This window comes from Palaemon carinicauda, chromosome 27 (assembly GCF_036898095.1).
Source record: "Palaemon carinicauda isolate YSFRI2023 chromosome 27, ASM3689809v2, whole genome shotgun sequence".
NCBI lineage: Eukaryota > Metazoa > Arthropoda > Malacostraca > Decapoda > Palaemonidae > Palaemon > Palaemon carinicauda.
In genome coordinates, this window is record NC_090751.1 from 35693562 (window position 1) to 35711061 (window position 17500).

Sequence of the window (17500 nt, forward strand, 5' to 3'; positions counted from 1 at the left end):
AAATATTTTCTTAGCATTGACTCTTCGTATTATTATGATTTTATTGTATGTTTCATGACCTGATGTCCAACACCTTATAGGTGTTCCCCAGGTAAACTCTTCAAGAAATCCATCATTCTCGATATCTGTTCAATCGGTCTTTAGCATATTTACTTCGTTATTTGTAGTTATGAAATTATTGTCAACACCTGGAGAACAAGTGTTTGAAATATTGTCGTCTTAGTATTTTTTTTTTTATATTTTCATAGAAACTTCCACCAGAAGGATCTTATCATAACTACGAGACCTTTAAACCTCGAACATGTGGGGATGGGGTTAGGATATAATTAGATGGTGGTTAAAGGCCATGGTGGAGAGGTGGTAATTAAGTGACGTTAATGTATGGCTTTACGAGCTTACCTTATAAACATTTGTGAAGTGATGAAAATGTTGTGATGATGATGGTAATACCCATATTGATAACAATAAATGTCAATGATTCTATGAAATAAATCAAATTGTTATTCATTTATTATTTTTTCATGCAATATGGCATAAAATGCACCCAATTGAAATGATGGCGATGTTTAAAAAAATATTGCTGGTAACTCAACTAAGTTTTGACATATCTGCAAATCCTATACTAGATTAGGATATCCTACAGTGTCTTCTCAGTCTAGAATGATTAAATATTACATTTGCTAATTTGTAGCCATGATAACTAAAAAAAAACATCGGTTACAAAACCTGGCGTGTAACATTTGTTTTGGTTAACATTTACCCGTATAGTCCAGGCTAAAGATGTGGCTTGGGCTGGTTTTAGATATTCATACTAATTGTCCAAAGAATCGATAACCAACAAATTTTGTGGTCGCCGGCCTTTCAAAACCAAACCAACATACAAGAAAAGTGCAAGATCAAAATTATTGACTTATTTCTTCCGGTTATATATAGGTTTCTACTGCAAGTTTACAATATTATTGCAAAACTAAAATTTCCCTGGTCAAAATTGTCCAAAGTAACAAAGTTTTCGTAATTAGGGATATCATTTTTAACAATTGGACCGTTAATTGTCGGAATGTGATGAGTCATATATGACTTACAAATAGCTTTAATCTGCACAAGCTGATCCGAAAACAAAACCTAAATAGCAGATGGACGGACAGCAATATATAATAGCCACAAATCATGACAATGGTATCAACAAAGTTATGAATAAATAGAATAAAAATATTTCGTTTTATTCGCAGGTTTATTTTTTTTTCCTGTGAAAACAGTAATACAGCATTTGTCCTAGTAGCAATTTTTCCTTTAATACACATCAGATCCACTTTATATAGCATTTACGCGTTTTTTTTCTCTTGTATTTCAACACTTCAGGGGTGCAAGCATTTTATGTTGATTTGAAAAGAGAGCATGCATTGAAAAAAGGTTATGAACCACTGATCGCTATGAGCGTTCATGAAATAAAATAAGACATTGGTTCCTTACTGCTGTTACGATTCAATAAAAGGGAATATGCCCGGGGGTTTTCAGTGAAGTAACAAACCATCCTATACCAAACTGCGATTTGATAGAACAAAAAATTAAACCACGTGACCAGGGACCGACTGAAAATTAATCAATATCACACGTGGTTTAGGTTTGCTTGTGTTTTAAGGTAGTTACTGAACATCTTTGGAACTTGTGATTTTTCCCCAAAAGAAATGCAAATCCAACGCAAGCTTGCAAACTAGTGATCGGTTTTGTGTGATCCTTGGGCACATCCAAATAACATAAAAAAAATTGTCCTTATCTAACTATTGGATACAGGTAGGAGAGAGAGAGAGAGAGAGAGAGAGAGAGAGAGAGAGAGAGAGAGAGAGAGAGAGAGAGAGAGAGAGAGAGAGAGAGAGTTACAAGGATTTTAATGTCTCAAAGACTTATTAGTCCATCCGCAGAGACTCCATTTGCTCTTTGGTAGAGCGAATTAGAGAGCTCTTATTCTTGAACCAGAGAGAGAGAGAGAGAGTGAGAGAGAGAGAGAGAGAGAGAGAGAGAGAGAGAGAGAGAGAGAGAGAGAGCAGCTGCTAGGATAATGCAAACTAAAGCTATATCATTCTGACGTATATTACAGGGTAGTAGGTTGGCCAGGGCACCAGCCACCCGTTGAGATACTACCGCTAGAGAGTTATGGGGTCTTTTGACTGGCCAGACAGTACTACATTGGATCCTCCCTCTCTGGTTACGGTTCATTTTCCCTTTGCCTACATACACACTGAATAGTCTGGCATATTCTTTACATATTCTCCTCTATCCTCATACACCTGACAACACAGGTTACCAAACAATTCTTCATCACCCAAGGGGTTACTGCACTGTAATTGTTCAGTGCCACTTTCCTCTTGGTAAGGGTAGAAGAGACTCTTTAGCTATGGTAAGCAGCTCTTCTAGGAGAAGGACACTCCAAAATCAAACCACTGTTCTCTAGTCTTGGGTAGTGCCATAGCCTCTGTACCATGGCCTTTCACTGTCTTGGGTTAGAGTTCTCTTGCTTGAGGGTACACTCGAGCACACTCTCCTATCTTATTTCTCTTCCTCTTGTTTTGTTGAAGTTTTTATAGTTTATATAGGAGATATTTATTGTTGTTACTCTTCTTAGAATATTTTATTTTCCTTTTTTCCTTTCCGCACTGAGCTATTTTCCCTGTTGGAGCCCCTGGGCTTATAGCATACTGCTTTTCCAACTAGGGTTGTAGCTTAGTAAGTAATAATAATAATAATAATAACTGGAATAGTCAGTTCCCACAGTATCTAAGGATGTTCTATAGAGAAATTTATTAAGGAATTCAAATATTTCAGTGTGATTATACTTATTGATCACTATTATCGAAAACTTTTGCATTTCTTATAGGAATAAGAGATAAAACCCCTTTATCTCTCTAATATATATATATATATATATATATATATATATATATATATATATATATATATATATATATATATCATTAATCATCACATTTCTTTGAGTGATATTGGTAATTTCTCTAGGCCTAATATTCGAACCATCAAACGATGTCTTGGTTGTTTAAACGTCAGCCACCTTTCAGGGCAAGAAGGGCATGATCTCTCCAAGTCAGGTCTGGCCAGGCGACACCGGTTTTGTTGCTGGGTGTACATCATGATTTCTGACTTAGTGGTGACGTGAGCAGTGACGAATTATGTTTCCCTTTGGTCTAACCTTAATATATATATATATATATATATATATATATATATATATATATATAGTGCATATATATATATATATATATATATATATATATATATATATATATATATATATATATACATGCATGCATACATACATATATATATATATATATATATATATATATATATATATGTATATATATATATATATATATTAACTAGTTTGTGTACTTTTACATGCTCAAATATGTTTTAAATACACACCAAACACGCCATATGTATATACATTATTTTGTATGTATGTATATATGTATATATTTATGTATATATGTATGTGTGTGTTTGTTATATAATCATCATGATCAGCCACGAATTTTCTTTACTCGTCGATCTATCGTCTTCTCTTGCTTCGCCGCTTCATATGCATATATATATATATATATGTATGTATATATATATATATATATATATATATATATATATATATATATATATATATATATATATATATATATATATATATTAATTATCAGCCGTTGCTAGTCCACTGCAAGACAAAGGCCTCAGACAAGACAATCCACTCCCGCCGGTTTATGATCTTTCTATGTCTGTCAATACCAGCAAATTTTCTTTGCTCGTCAGTTTATAGCGTTATCTTGCTTCCCTTCTTCGTTTCCACACACACACACATATATATATATATGTATATTATATATATATATATATATATATATATATATATATATATATATACATATATATATATATATGTGTGTGTGTGTGTGTGTGTACACAAAAAATCAAGAGACAGAGAGAGATGTGGGGAGGGGTGGTTATTTTATGGGAGCAAGATTTTTTTATTTTCAAATATTGTCTTTTGATTATAAAGTTAATGTTGTGTTTTATGAAACTAATGTTTTGACTTTTATTGAATAATCTTTCTAAGTTCAATAAAAAGCCATTTGGCTATAAAACTTTTTAGTAATTTATGGTTTATCTAAATTCCAGTCAGTAATTACTTGGAATCATCTCGGTTAAAAACACAATTAAGAAAACCCTGTTAATCTCCATTACATTTAGTATAAGTGTAATATAAGTTGCAGCATTGGATGTTACTATAACTTAAATTCTAAGCATTTTACTAATACCTCATTTGATATTCGCACTGTTCATTAAAAGATAAATCATATTCCAGCTATGGGTACTCTTTTGCCTGCCAAGGAGACAAGGCCCTCTCCCTCGTTACCGAAACACACATGGCGTCAATTTTTCATAAGAGAGAAAAAGATAAGAAAAAAGTCTTCTGTTCAGCAGGGTTTGTGTGTGTAGCCTCCGTTGTCGGTAAGAGGGAAGCAACGTTTTCTGTTGAGAGAGAGAGAGAGAGAGAGAGAGAGAGAGAGAGAGAGAGAGAGAGAGAGAGAGAGAGAGAGAGAGAGAGAGAGTTTTGTTGACTGAGTGACAAGTACATACTAAAGAATTTAGAATTGGATTCTAAACTGAAATCAGTTTTTCTTTGGATGATTTTCGTGAAGAAATCCGACAGTAGCCTACATTTTTTTTACTCCTAGAAAAAAAACTAATTACTTTCAATAGACGTTAGACTGACAGCAAGGTGAGAGTATGTGGGCTGGATATTAAAGGTCGTTAGTATCTGCTTCATTATATTTCAGATCAGTGTCATGAGTTTCGTCAATGTTTTTTATCTAAGGTTAATATATATTCTCTGTTTTTATACTTTTTCGTCTAACGATGCATGGCTTTTCCAAGTCCCGAGTGGCTTGCACGCACGCATGAAGATTTTGTATAGCATAAAATATGGCTTGCAACTGTGCGTTGTCTCTTTGCTTCTATGAATGTGTGTCGTCCTTAACATTGTCAGTTACTGGTCAAGAAGCGTCGTCGTTAAGTTTATAACGTCTCCGTCATCAGCCTGTAAGTTTAAGCTTTTAAAGATCTGTAGTTGTTGAGTTTTATGACATTTTATGAGAATTATATTTCAACATACCAAAGTACTAATTCAAAACCAAGACAATTTCATTAACATTGTTTCTGTTCCTCTAACACCCAGATACTTTGAGGAGAGTTCTCCCCCTGGGAAAGGAGAAAAGGGAAAGTTGTCCTTCCAAACGAATGTCCTTTACAGAATTTCATTGTCAGTACATTACTGGTTTGCAAATCCGTCGCACAGGCTTCGAACGGACAAGGGTAGGCCTATCTCTGGGAAAATCTGATGGAGTCCCTTGAAAAACAAGAGAGACCGTCTTTCGTTAAACTAGAGGGGCACTCAGTAGAGAGCATGCCTTCAGCCACGCCAAGAAGTCTTTTGTTTTTAACTTCACTGCGTACTTGCCCTTCTATGTATTTTCTTCAAAACCTAGTTGATTTGTCCTAGGGTCATACCCAACATGACAACCAAGTTTCGTTGAAATTTGTTCAGCATTTTTGCGTAGTTTTGTTCATAAACCCAAATCAAAGTGCTAGTACTTTAATGTACTTTATCAAAAATGTTAGATTCATCCATAGGTCATACCCAACATGACTGACTGCCAAGTTTGGTCATAATCGGTACAGTAATTTTCGTGTAAAAATGCTCATATACAAACAAACCAATAAATAAACTAATAACCAAACAAATGTCACAAAGTTGATGGGTTTAAATGATACACTTTTGTTCTAAATATGGTGCCTGTTGTTCTTTGTTTCTCATTGTATTTGTTTCATTATTTTACTTCAGTTGTTATGAGTTACCATGATGTTTTAGCTGTTTACTATACAGGGTGAACCGATGATAAATTGCAAAAACATATAGCTGATACCTTTATTCAAGAAGAATTTAACATCTCATAAAGGATCTTGGATGTACAGTAGAATTCTCAATGTTTGATGACTTGATGCAATTTACTTATGGAACTGTTTTATACTAAATTTGAAGTAACACAAGACTCACAATTCCATGAAGTATACGAAAAACAAGAATACAGTCTAAGATTGTGATGTAAATCGAAACCAATTCTGAATTTTTCAAGTCATATGTTTTACACCTCTCGTCCTTTTATTTTATTTATTATTTTTAAGATTTTATTTAATTTGTGATATTCAAAATAGTTCTAAAACCGGGACAATTTAAATAAAAAAAAGTCTTTCCCAATTGAATTCTCAATTCTAACAATGTCCCACAGTATTACTCGACAATCGTAGAATGGTACGTTGTAATATACTGGATTCCAAACTAATATTTATTAAACCTGTTCTGTGCTTGCTGTCTTTTATATTCACTAAGTAGTTCTGGAAGGACTAAATGTTTATATTATTTTAAACGAATTATTTAATCCCTTGCTTTTTAACAATCCATCGAGCCAGTATTTTGTTCGATCCATGACACATATTTGACCACCTCGGTATAAACACCCGGCGTGTTTGGATATGCACATCTATATCCAAAGCTGACAATTCCCGCCAAAACCCACCGACCGTCTGGCAGCTGTGTAACCAAAGGACCTCCACTGTCTCCCTGGAAAATAATGTCAATGAGGGTGAGTTGCATTTCAATAGCATATGTTAGCTTAATGATACATATTGAGACCATTATTATGTGTTTATGATATTTTTTTTATATTCATAAGTCTATAATAGCAATGCAAACGACAAAATTTACATCGTCATAATCAAATAAAACACTAAATGTTTTTTCCCAATTGCTGTCCTATATAAGTTTATCGAGACTCATTTGAGGAAGAGTGTCGTGCATTTATTGAAGATTTGACACACATGTATTTCTTGCAGTTATAAGAATAGTGGCGTTTTCACTGTGCCAAGAGATGATAGCTGGGTTAATGAGTAGAATTTGAAGTGGGACCACTTAACTAAGCACAGGGATTTTGGTCGGAATGTGACTGATTAAGAACAGAAGTAAAAGGCTGTTGAATAAGTTGCAAAATTGAACAAGCCACAAACTCAATTTGTGAAGTAATCATCAAACCATTTTCGAATAGGTTGCTTGTTAATAAAAAGGTACATGATGAATTGTGTAAGTGTTGCATGCCCATAAATCGAAGTTATATTAAGAAATATATCCTCATCGAGGAGGAATGTTGTGCGATATAAATATAGCGAGGAATTGAATCAACAGCCGAGGGAGGCTAGTGAAGTTATTGTATATATTTTGTTAGTACTAGATGAAACTACCATCTTCTAAAATAATACATAGTTAATCATCATCGTTTTTTTGGAGTGAATGAAAAATGAAAATTTCTGTATCGCCGAAGAATGCTGTTACTAGAATCGATGAAAAATATGACACCTGGTCAGGATTTCTGTGAATGTGTGGTCAATGCAATTGAAAAATTGCTTTATCATCGAATAGATTGACAAGTATAACAAGGGATAGTGTCCAAGTATTATTTGGGAAAAAATTGGACATTGTTCATTTCCTAGAAGACAAGATGAGAAAACACAATCCTAGCCAAGCTTTATTGTCTTTCCACGACATTTTGCTCTAAAGAACATGAGTGCAAATTTGCACTTAACCTGATGCATGTGGTGGATCCAATGGTGAGTGTAGTAAACTAAACACCATCAGGCAAGAACGCTCATTACAGGCAATTCCAATCTCTATTGGTGGATATGAAGGCTGAGCATGGGGATGCTATAACGCAGTGGTTCTTAAACTTTTTTGCCTTGCGCCCCCCTTCTGCATTAAACATAGATCCCATTCCCCCCCCCCCCCTCCCTCCCTACCCTTAAAATTTCTGCCAAAATAGAAAGTATTATTTCAATAAAATAAACATTGTTTATAGAAAATGGGTAAAATAAATATATTATGATGAAACAAAATTTTATAATCTTTTTTTCAAACTGTTTTAGCATTATACAGATTACAGTTATTATATTGATAGAAAATACTGGAAAAAATACAAATTACTGCAAAAATAAACACAATTTTTACTCTTAATACAATCATTCATGGATCATGACCACATCAAAAAATATTACACATCCTCCTTAGTAATTGATTTATCCATATTTATGTAGTATTGTAAAACAAAAGCCATCATAATTACTACATTTTTATTTTCATTGTTACTATTTTAACTACTTGCGCCCCCCTTGAAAGCTCCTGGCGCAACCCCTAGGGGGGCGCCCCCCCCCCCAGTTTAAGAATCACTGCTATAACAAAACTGCTCAGTCATGGTAAAGTGCTGATGCAAGTGTGGGGCTTATAAAAAAAATTCTCGACAAGAAAGGGATTTCTTGTGAATTTTGATGAATGGAAATATGAACTTATGGTTGTTCCTGATGTTTTTGAAAAGTTAAATGTCTTAAATGTGAAATTAGAAGGAAAGGAAGTTTTGGCTCATGAAATGTACAAGCATTTATACAAGTCGCTCCAAGTCCATGGTATCAGACAAACTTGAATACAGTGATGATTCTACCAGCAACCTTATGCCAGACTATTGTATAGCGGAATTGTCACCAGATACCTAATTACAATTAAATTGCTTGTGATGGATTATGAATATGTATGTTTTATTAACCTTGCTGTACATATGTTGTATCATCTTAAGGGCACCACCTGTTTCATGGTCCATTCATGCGACCCTCTCGGAAAAGTTTGCATTCACTGGGTTAGAGGAAAGAGGATATAATTCAGAAGTGTTAAGAAGTGAAAGAGGAAGGCTTATAAAAGGTTTGATGGATGGCGGAGAATAAGTACTTAATGGAGACTTCTCGATATCCTGGAAGAAACAGCAGTGTGGAAGACAGGGAGGTTTGATGAGAGGCTGATGACCTTTCATTGCAGGTGTATGAGATGACTAAAGTTGGGAGTAACCGAAGCAGTCAAAGGATAGTTGCGGGGACATTGTGTTGGGTTTTCTGTGGTGGCACCCTCTGTTAGGTGGTACTAGTTAAAAAAAAAACTAAGACACGAGCAGCAGATTAAGGAAAAGCAACATAGGTTAACATTCGGCTTATACATATCAAAATTCTATATCTTAAGCCATCTAAACGATCATGCCTTCAGAAAATTTGTAACCTACCTGGCAAGCGTCCTTTCCTGTTTCGTAGGCACACAGCATGTTGGCTGTTATGGTCATAAGTCCACTGAATTTCTTCTTGCATTCTGCATTGGTTATCAGAGTAACTCCGACTTCTTGCAATCGAACACTTGTCGACCCTCCTGCGTTTAAAATGAACAGGAGACGAATTCAAGGTACCGAGTTCTTCATTTTAGAATTTAGATTTATACTGATGGTAACAAACAATACATTCTGGAACACTATTCTATTTTACTTCTCATCCTCTTGTTTTTTAAATTTTTCATAGTTTATATATGAAATATCTATTTTAATGTTATTTTGTTTTAATTGTTCATTACTTATCTTGCATTTTATTTATTTCCTTGTTTTATTTCCTCATTGAGCTATTTTTCCCTTTTGGAGCCCTTGGTTGGGGTTATAATTTGTATAATAATTTATGTGTAACACCTGCATTGTAATGTGCGAATTGTGATAGATGATGTCGTCACCATTACTGTGGTTCTATTTCTAACGCTACAAATATATATTTTTTTCTATAGCTCAAAATCATTTTAGTAGCATATGCCTTCCTCAGCAGAGAAATTGTGTAACACTCTACGGCTTTGTTTTACTTAACTTCGGAACGTAAAATCCTTTTTTGTCTTACCATATTTTGTGGTTCCCCATCCTGTGACAATGGCTAAAGACCCAGCAACTACATCTCCAACGTTGGGCAGACATACAGGCAGGATCCTGGAGTTGAATGTTACTTCCTCTGACATTTCTATCAACGAAATGTCGTTAGCTAACTGCGAATGGAGGAAACACGCATTAGAAAACAATGATAAAGTTTTTTTTATTGGTAAATTGAATGATTTCTATACTTTATCATTATTATTTAAAGGAAGGAGATTAACAAACACAATGAGTCAAACGAATATTTTAAATCTTATTGGTAAAAAATAAATCACATATAATAATTTATGGTAAATAGAAATTTAGAATGTTATCTATTAAACTTATGTTGACTTATAGACATGCACATGAACGCTTGATAAATGATATAGTCATCCACTATAGCCTAACCACGGTCTAGGTATAACTAGATTTCGAGCCTACCCTCGAGTCTCATAGAAATGACGAGGAAAATTCAGAAAAAAGTATTAGATTTTGCTTTATAAAAGCTATGGAGATGAAAGAATTAATTTAGAATATTTTGAAAATTAAATGGTCTGCTCTTCTGTGGAGATACAGAAATACTCTCCTGTGGAGATACAGAAATGCTCTTCTGTGGAGATACAGAAATGCTCTTCTGAGGAGATACAGAAATGCTCTTCTGTGGAGATACAGAAATGCTCTTCTGTGGAGATACAGAAATGCTCTTCTGAGGAGATACAGAAATGCTCTTCTGTGGAGATACAGAAATGCTCTTCTGTGGAGATACAGAAATGCTCTTCTGAGGAGATACAGAAATGCTCTTCTGTGGAGATACAGAAATACTCTTCTGTGGAGATACAGAAATGCTCTTCTGAAGAGATACAGAAATACTCTTCTGTGGAGATACAGAAATGCTCTTCTGAAGAGATACAGAAATACTCTTCGGTGGAGATACAGAAATGCTCTTGTGTGGAGTACAGAAATGAGCCATAAAGGACTATCCTCTAGTGGAGGTAGATCAGTGTTGGTTTTACTTCGAACCTATTAATAGAAACATTTAAGAAATTCATGAGTGAAATTACAGACAATACGTACCGTAGTTGAATCATATTGAGGGTGAATCTTAATTCTCTGCGCCAGTAACTGGGTGCTAACAGCTTCAGTATTGCTGCTGATGTCGTGATCCCCCAGAATTAAGTCAACCGACTCATAGCTGTGAGATGGAAGACTTGTGAGATAAAGAAATAGATCTCTGAGGGAAGTAATCAGAACTAGTGCTCAATATTATTGATATATTTCAATGAAATCTTCAATGGACAAAGTTAAAAACTGAAGAAAATATTTTAACCACTGTAGAGTAAGCGTCCATTTCGCTTCTTAAGAGTTGCTTTGGTAGAATCTTGCCTAACCAATTGTAGTTCATTACAGATAATAGACTTTTTTTTTTTTAAATACTCCTCAAAACAACCAGATATTTAGTGGTAATGATCAAATTGAAACAATGCTATTTTAAAAGACTCGAAACTCATGCCGAGCCCAATAAACAGGAAGTTAGATTACATACTTTTATTTTAAGAGAAATCGTCACTTTACATTTCATAATCTAATTTTGTTTACCAAAAGCTCGCCATTCCATACTTATCCTTTTAATTTAGGGGGAAAAAGCAAATCCAAACTTTTTTTATGCAGGCAGTTTTAAAACAAAATCCTTTAACAAGGGAGGAATAGATTACAATATAAATTCACATTCCATGACATGTTTAAAACAGATTATCTTTAGCAATTACTTAGACTCATAGAAGCAGTGCGCGGCAGAAACAACCCACTTCTTCTTGATCAGGGTGCCTCCGCAGAAAGCAGATCTATACTTGAAACGTATAGATACCAATACCATCCATGGATATTCTCCTATCTGTACTTCCTGTCCTCCTACTATTCGAGATTCGACAGTTGCTGCGCTATTGCCACAGGTTGCTGCAAAGAGATTAAAAAAATAACCATCCTTACACACACGCACTATATATATATATATATATATATATATATATATATATATATATATATATATATATATATATATATATATATATATATATATATATATATATAAAATCACATGCCCTTTTCCCATTGAAAGAGATGGTAGCAAATCTAGCTAAATCAGTGATGATGTTGATGCTTTGCTAACCACACTCCCTTATACTTGTTTATATGTGCATGTACTCATTTTTAGATGGGTGATTTTGTGAGCTACAGTCTTGGAATGAACATTTGATGACATAAATCTGTAATTCATGTACTGAAACACTTCACCGCGACACCCTAAGTCCCATTTTGTTTCAGAGGAGTTGTAAGGTTGAGTTTCACATATTGAGAAATCTGAAGGTTTCAACCTTTTTGGTACCACTCTACAACAGACTATTGATAAATTTGCAAGGTATTAAATACACCTCTCTCTCTCTCTCTCTCTCTCTCTCTCTCTCTCTCTCTCTCTCTCTCTCTCTCTCTCTCTCTCTCTCTCTCTCTCTCTCTCTCTCTATATATATATATATATATATATATATATATATATATATATAATTTATGGTAAATAGAAATTTAGAATGTTATCTATTAAACTTATGCTGAAAAAAAGAGAGGAAAGGTCCCCTTTTATTCATTTGTTTGATGTCGACTACTCACCAAAATTGGGGGAAGTGCCTTGGTATATATATATATATATATATATATATATATATATATATATATATATATATATATATATATATATATATACACGGCACGAGTGTATGTGTAGTTTCTTAAATGATAATTGTAATTTACCTAATTCCACGTATTTCACTTCTGATTTATCAAAAACAACTAGTGCCACAATTGCTTTTCACTGTATTCAGGTTTTATCAAAGCCTGCCTTTATACCCATAAGAGCTTAGATATCATGAAATAATTTTTCTTTAATTGGTCTCTAAAATTTACCCGAAATTTTCAATAAAGAACTAGTTAGAAATCTAATTGTGCTGATATACTACCTTTACTAATGTTTCTCGCCAATCTTTTGATTGTGTAATAATGTAAAAAAATTTGTTCATTTACAGATACGTATACTGGGTTCCATTTTCTAATTATTTATCGTAATTTTTCCTAACTAATTTCTATATAATATGTGGAAATCTTTTATATGCACTGTATATATCGGGAGCTTGGGACTTTAACAGAGTATCAGCAAGCATTATTTTTTTTAAGTTCAACTATTGTTGAATTATGCATTTAAGAAATTATATGGTGATTTAGTCAAATCCCGAGCTAGCTTGCTCAGTATACTTTAAAACCTAGTTATCCCAATCTTATGTATTTAGACCTTTCAACAAAAGTAAGATGTTTCCTTACCACAGAACTTTCTGCTTTCAAATACTGTTGGGCTGGTGGGAGGCAAACTCGTCTGGTTTGAAAATATGGATTCATTTTTCCTTGCCTCAACTGACGTTATATTTGTTTGTGGTGACGATGAAACATCAGCATTTGTTGTAGTTATTGTCTTTATTCTAGTTGTGGTTTCTGTTGCAAATGCTTTTTCACTTATAGTTGTGGCTTCATTTATAGATGCTGTTTTACTCACAGCTGTGGCTTCTGTTGTAGATGCTGTTTCACCATTAGTCAAGATTTCTTTTGAAGAAGCTGTTTCACTGAAATTTCTGGCTTCTGATGTTGATGCTATCACACCAATAGTGGTTTCTCTTATAGACACTGTTTCACCAATAGTTGTGGCTTCTGCTTTGGATGTTGTTTCACCAATAGTTAAGGCTTCTGTTCTGGATGCTGTTTCACCAATAGTTAAGGCTTCTGTTTTGGATGATGTTTCACCTCTAGTTAAGGCTTCTGTTCTGGATGCTGTTTCACCAATAGTTGCGGCTTCTGTTCTGGATGATGTTTCACCTATAGTTACGGCTTTTGTTCTGGACGATGTTTCACCAATAGTTACGGCTTCTGTTCTGGATGATGTTCCACCAATAGTTGCGGCTTCTGCTTTGAATGTAGTTCCACTAACAGTTAAGGCTTCTGTTATGGATGATGTTTCACCATTAGTTAAGTCTTCTGTTCTGGATGGTGTTCCACCAATAGTTGCGGCTTCTGCTTTGGATGTAGTTTCACCAATAGTTAAGGCTTCTGTTCTGGAGGATGTTTCACCAATAGTTAAGTCTTCTGTTCTGGATGCTGTTTCACCAATAATTGTGGGTTCTGTCGCAGTTGTATCTTTAGGAGAAATTATGCCGGTTGAAGAATCAGTGGGCACAGTTGTTGGTTTAGGTTCTACCAGTGGCACTGTTGATAGAAAGAAAAAAGAGACACTGAAATGATTATAAGTAGAGTGGCGAGGTTAGGTATATACTGTAAGGTTTACACGATTGTTAAAGTAAAAGGACAACTTAGTGAATTTTTTAAAATCTAATTTCCCACCAAGAATCAAATAACACAATTGTTATTGTTCAATTGTCCTTTTTAACAGTCTTTAGAAAGGTGGCTGTACAGCGATCTAATGTGCAAGTCCTTAAGCTTGACTCAGTAACAATAGAAATGGTATGGTGAAACTCTCAATCTTTGGGTATTTAGAGGAGCCCTCCCATTTATTGGGTCATTTTTTTTTATAACATTCATTAGGAGGTTGATCACAGGTACAAAACCTTGGAAGATTTCAAAATCTGGAACAATAGCTTTTCAAGTGTTGCAATGAGAGGACGTAAGGATTTTTCATGATGCTGTGTGTATAGTTAGATTTCTGGTGGGAGAATCTTTGAAGAATCATTATCATCTCCTCCTACGCCTATTGACGCAAAGGGCCTCGGTTAGATTTCGCTAGTCGTCTCTATCCTGAACTTTTAAATCAATACTTCTCCATTCATCATCTCCTACTTCACGCTTCATAGTCCTCAGCCATGTAGGCCTGGGTCTTCCAACTATTCTGTAGTCTTCTGGAGCCTAGTTAAACGCTTGCTAAACCAATTTCTCTTGGGGAGTGCGAAGAGCATGCCCAAACCATCTCCATCTACCCCTCACCATGATCTCATCCACATGCTTGGCCGTTATTTTTTCCTGTTACCTACCCAGCATAAAAACATACCTTTCCTGGAAAATATGTGAAGACAACAGCAACCAGGAAGATGATGCGTCATTTCAGTCAGTTATGAAATGGAAAATCCATCACCGAACAAAAAACAAACAAACGGAACAAACACACTTCCATCATGCAAGGTATTTCGATAACATGGCCACAGCACACTATCATTTAGTCCCTTCCCAAGCACAAGAAACTCCTGAAGGTCATGCAGTTAAATGGGTTACGATTAACCAATAGATTATCCCTCCAAAAATATCCCGGTTGACCTGACAAGCAGATAAAATTTCATCTCTATTTATATTTCAGTTTTAAGATTTCTTCTTTTAATTGCATTGATTTTTTGGGCTTTAAACTTTTATCTTTGTATTCATTTTACCTACCTTTCATTTATTTTTGTATTTTATAATAAAAAGTGTTTTTTTATACGAGTTTCTTATATTTTTTTTTTTGTCTTTTTAGCCTTGAAAATGGGATGAATCCAGAAAAGTTTGCAGTAATAAAAATGAAGGATGTTGTCTAGACTAGTTGTTGTCTTGTTTACAGCATTTTATCACTGAAGCTCACCAGGGGCAACAATATATATATATATATATATATATATATATATATATATATATATATATATATATATATATATATATATATATATATATATAGCGGGAGAGGGAGTGGTCATACTCTAGCGTGAGAGGGTTGCTTATGCATACAGATCTAAATATTTAGCCATAATTTTTGGTGTGTCGTATACACTAGTATATATTCCTTTTTATAAACCATATATATATTATATATATATATATATATATATATATATATATATATATATATATATATATATATATATATATGTGTGTGTGTGTGTGTGTGTGTATCATCATCATCATCATCTCCTCCTACACCTATTGGCGCAAAGGGCCTCGGTTAGATTTCGCCAGTCGTCTCCATGTTGAGATTTTAATTCAATACTTCTCCATCCATCTTCCAACTCTTCTAGTGTCTTCTGGAGCCCACATAAATGTTTGGTGAACTAATCTCTCTTGGGGAGTGGGAAGAGCATGCCCAAACCATCTCCATCTACCCCTCACCATGATCTCATCCACATATGGCACTCGAGTAATCTCTCATATAATTTCATATCTAATCCTGTCCTGCCATTTAACTCCTAATAATCTTCTGAGGGCTTTGTTCTCAAATCTACTAAATCTGTTGGAGATTGCTTCATTGTCATACCATGACTCATGTCCTGACAATAACATAGATCTCACTAAACTGATATATAGCCTGATTTTTAAAATGTAATTTCAGGCGATTGGATTTTCAAATTTTACTTAATTTAGCCATTGTCTTATTTGCTTTTTTCAATCTTTCGTTTATCTCCAATTCTAAAAACTTGTATTAGAGATCATGGTTCCCAAATATTTAAATGATTCTACTTCATTAATCCTTTCTCCATCCAATGATATTTCATCTTCCATTGCATATTCCGTTCTCATTATTACTTTTTCTTCTGTTTATCTCGAGCCAAACCTTGATGTATCTAAGTGTTCTAACATAAGATTCATCTATTCCTTGTCTTTGGAGGGCTTTCATTGCTACTGAAGTTTTGACAGAAACAAAAGCTATCCCATAGTCTATAATTGCCCTATTGCCCTACATGGTATGACTTATTTGCTCCATGATAGTAAAAATTCCTTGTTGTTTGCTGGTTTTGGTCGACTGAATGATTGATGATGTTAGATTGGACAATTTCACTCCAAGTAGGCTATTGGTGGAATGTATAAATATGGCTGAGCTACTGAAGTTTCTAGTGAGCCAAAAATTGCTTAGTAAAAGAAATTCCTACTGCACAGGTCTTAGTCAAATGAGTGTTCAATGATCTTTGGTGTGTTACAGTTTCCTGGTTGTCTACAGTATATAAACAAGATATTTTCTGAAGCTAGTCAGATTTCGAAGACGTTTCTGCTAGTCTTAATTTTGCAGATGTCATGGTATGTGAGTCTGCATACTTTTCATAATTGAATACTATTGAATTTGATGGTTTTACAAAAGGAAACAGTCTTTTAGTTGAGGAGAGAAACTCTTGTAACGATGAATCCATGAGGTTGGTGTAAACGAAACCATTTCCGTTCTCTGATTTGTTTGTTCGACACCGCTATCAGTTAGAATTAACTCTGAGGTTTGAGCCAAACTTTAATATTTTGCAAGTCCCGATGAGGCAGTTATTAAAGTAGAGGGTTCGTAAGTAGTTTTAACATCTGTAGGAGCCAAGATCAATTCATTCCTAGTTGCTACAGATAGTTGACCTCCACTGCCTGAAAGAGAGAGCTTCTGTCACTTAAATCACTGCAATAATTATTTAAAAATTCTTATGCATTAAATTTTAAGACTTCGTTAAATCAACATTTTGATCCTCATGACTGTAATACGCATGTAGCCATTATATTCTGGTTTTTTTTCTAATTGTAATTAAAAATTATGAAACACTTCACTAGGCTTAAAACTTAAGTGCAATAATAATTGATAAAATAAGTCACATGAA

General features: G+C 34.3%; 2 protein-coding genes across 2 annotated transcripts in view; one reads left to right on the top strand and one right to left on the bottom strand.

Moving 5' to 3' along the window:
- LOC137620684 (arginine/serine-rich protein PNISR-like) overlaps window positions 1-5547 on the top strand; it is a 39474-nt gene extending 33927 nt beyond the window's left edge. The window contains exons 9-11 of the mRNA XM_068351029.1: window positions 4370-4515; window positions 5054-5106; window positions 5243-5547. Of these exons, the coding sequence (XP_068207130.1) occupies window positions 4370-4515; window positions 5054-5088 (181 nt within the window). The 3' untranslated portion in view covers window positions 5089-5106; window positions 5243-5547. The remainder of the gene's footprint in view (window positions 1-4369; window positions 4516-5053; window positions 5107-5242) is intronic.
- Window positions 5548-5984: 437 nt separating this feature from the next.
- LOC137620682 (serine protease filzig-like) overlaps window positions 5985-17500 on the bottom strand; it is a 29417-nt gene continuing 17901 nt past the window's right edge. The window contains exons 2-7 of the mRNA XM_068351028.1: window positions 13236-14168; window positions 11636-11822; window positions 10944-11061; window positions 9859-10000; window positions 9213-9352; window positions 5985-6685 (exon numbers count right to left, since the gene is read on the bottom strand). Coding sequence (XP_068207129.1) covers window positions 6515-6685; window positions 9213-9352; window positions 9859-10000; window positions 10944-11061; window positions 11636-11822; window positions 13236-14168 — 1691 coding nt within the window. The 3' untranslated portion in view covers window positions 5985-6514. The remainder of the gene's footprint in view (window positions 6686-9212; window positions 9353-9858; window positions 10001-10943; window positions 11062-11635; window positions 11823-13235; window positions 14169-17500) is intronic.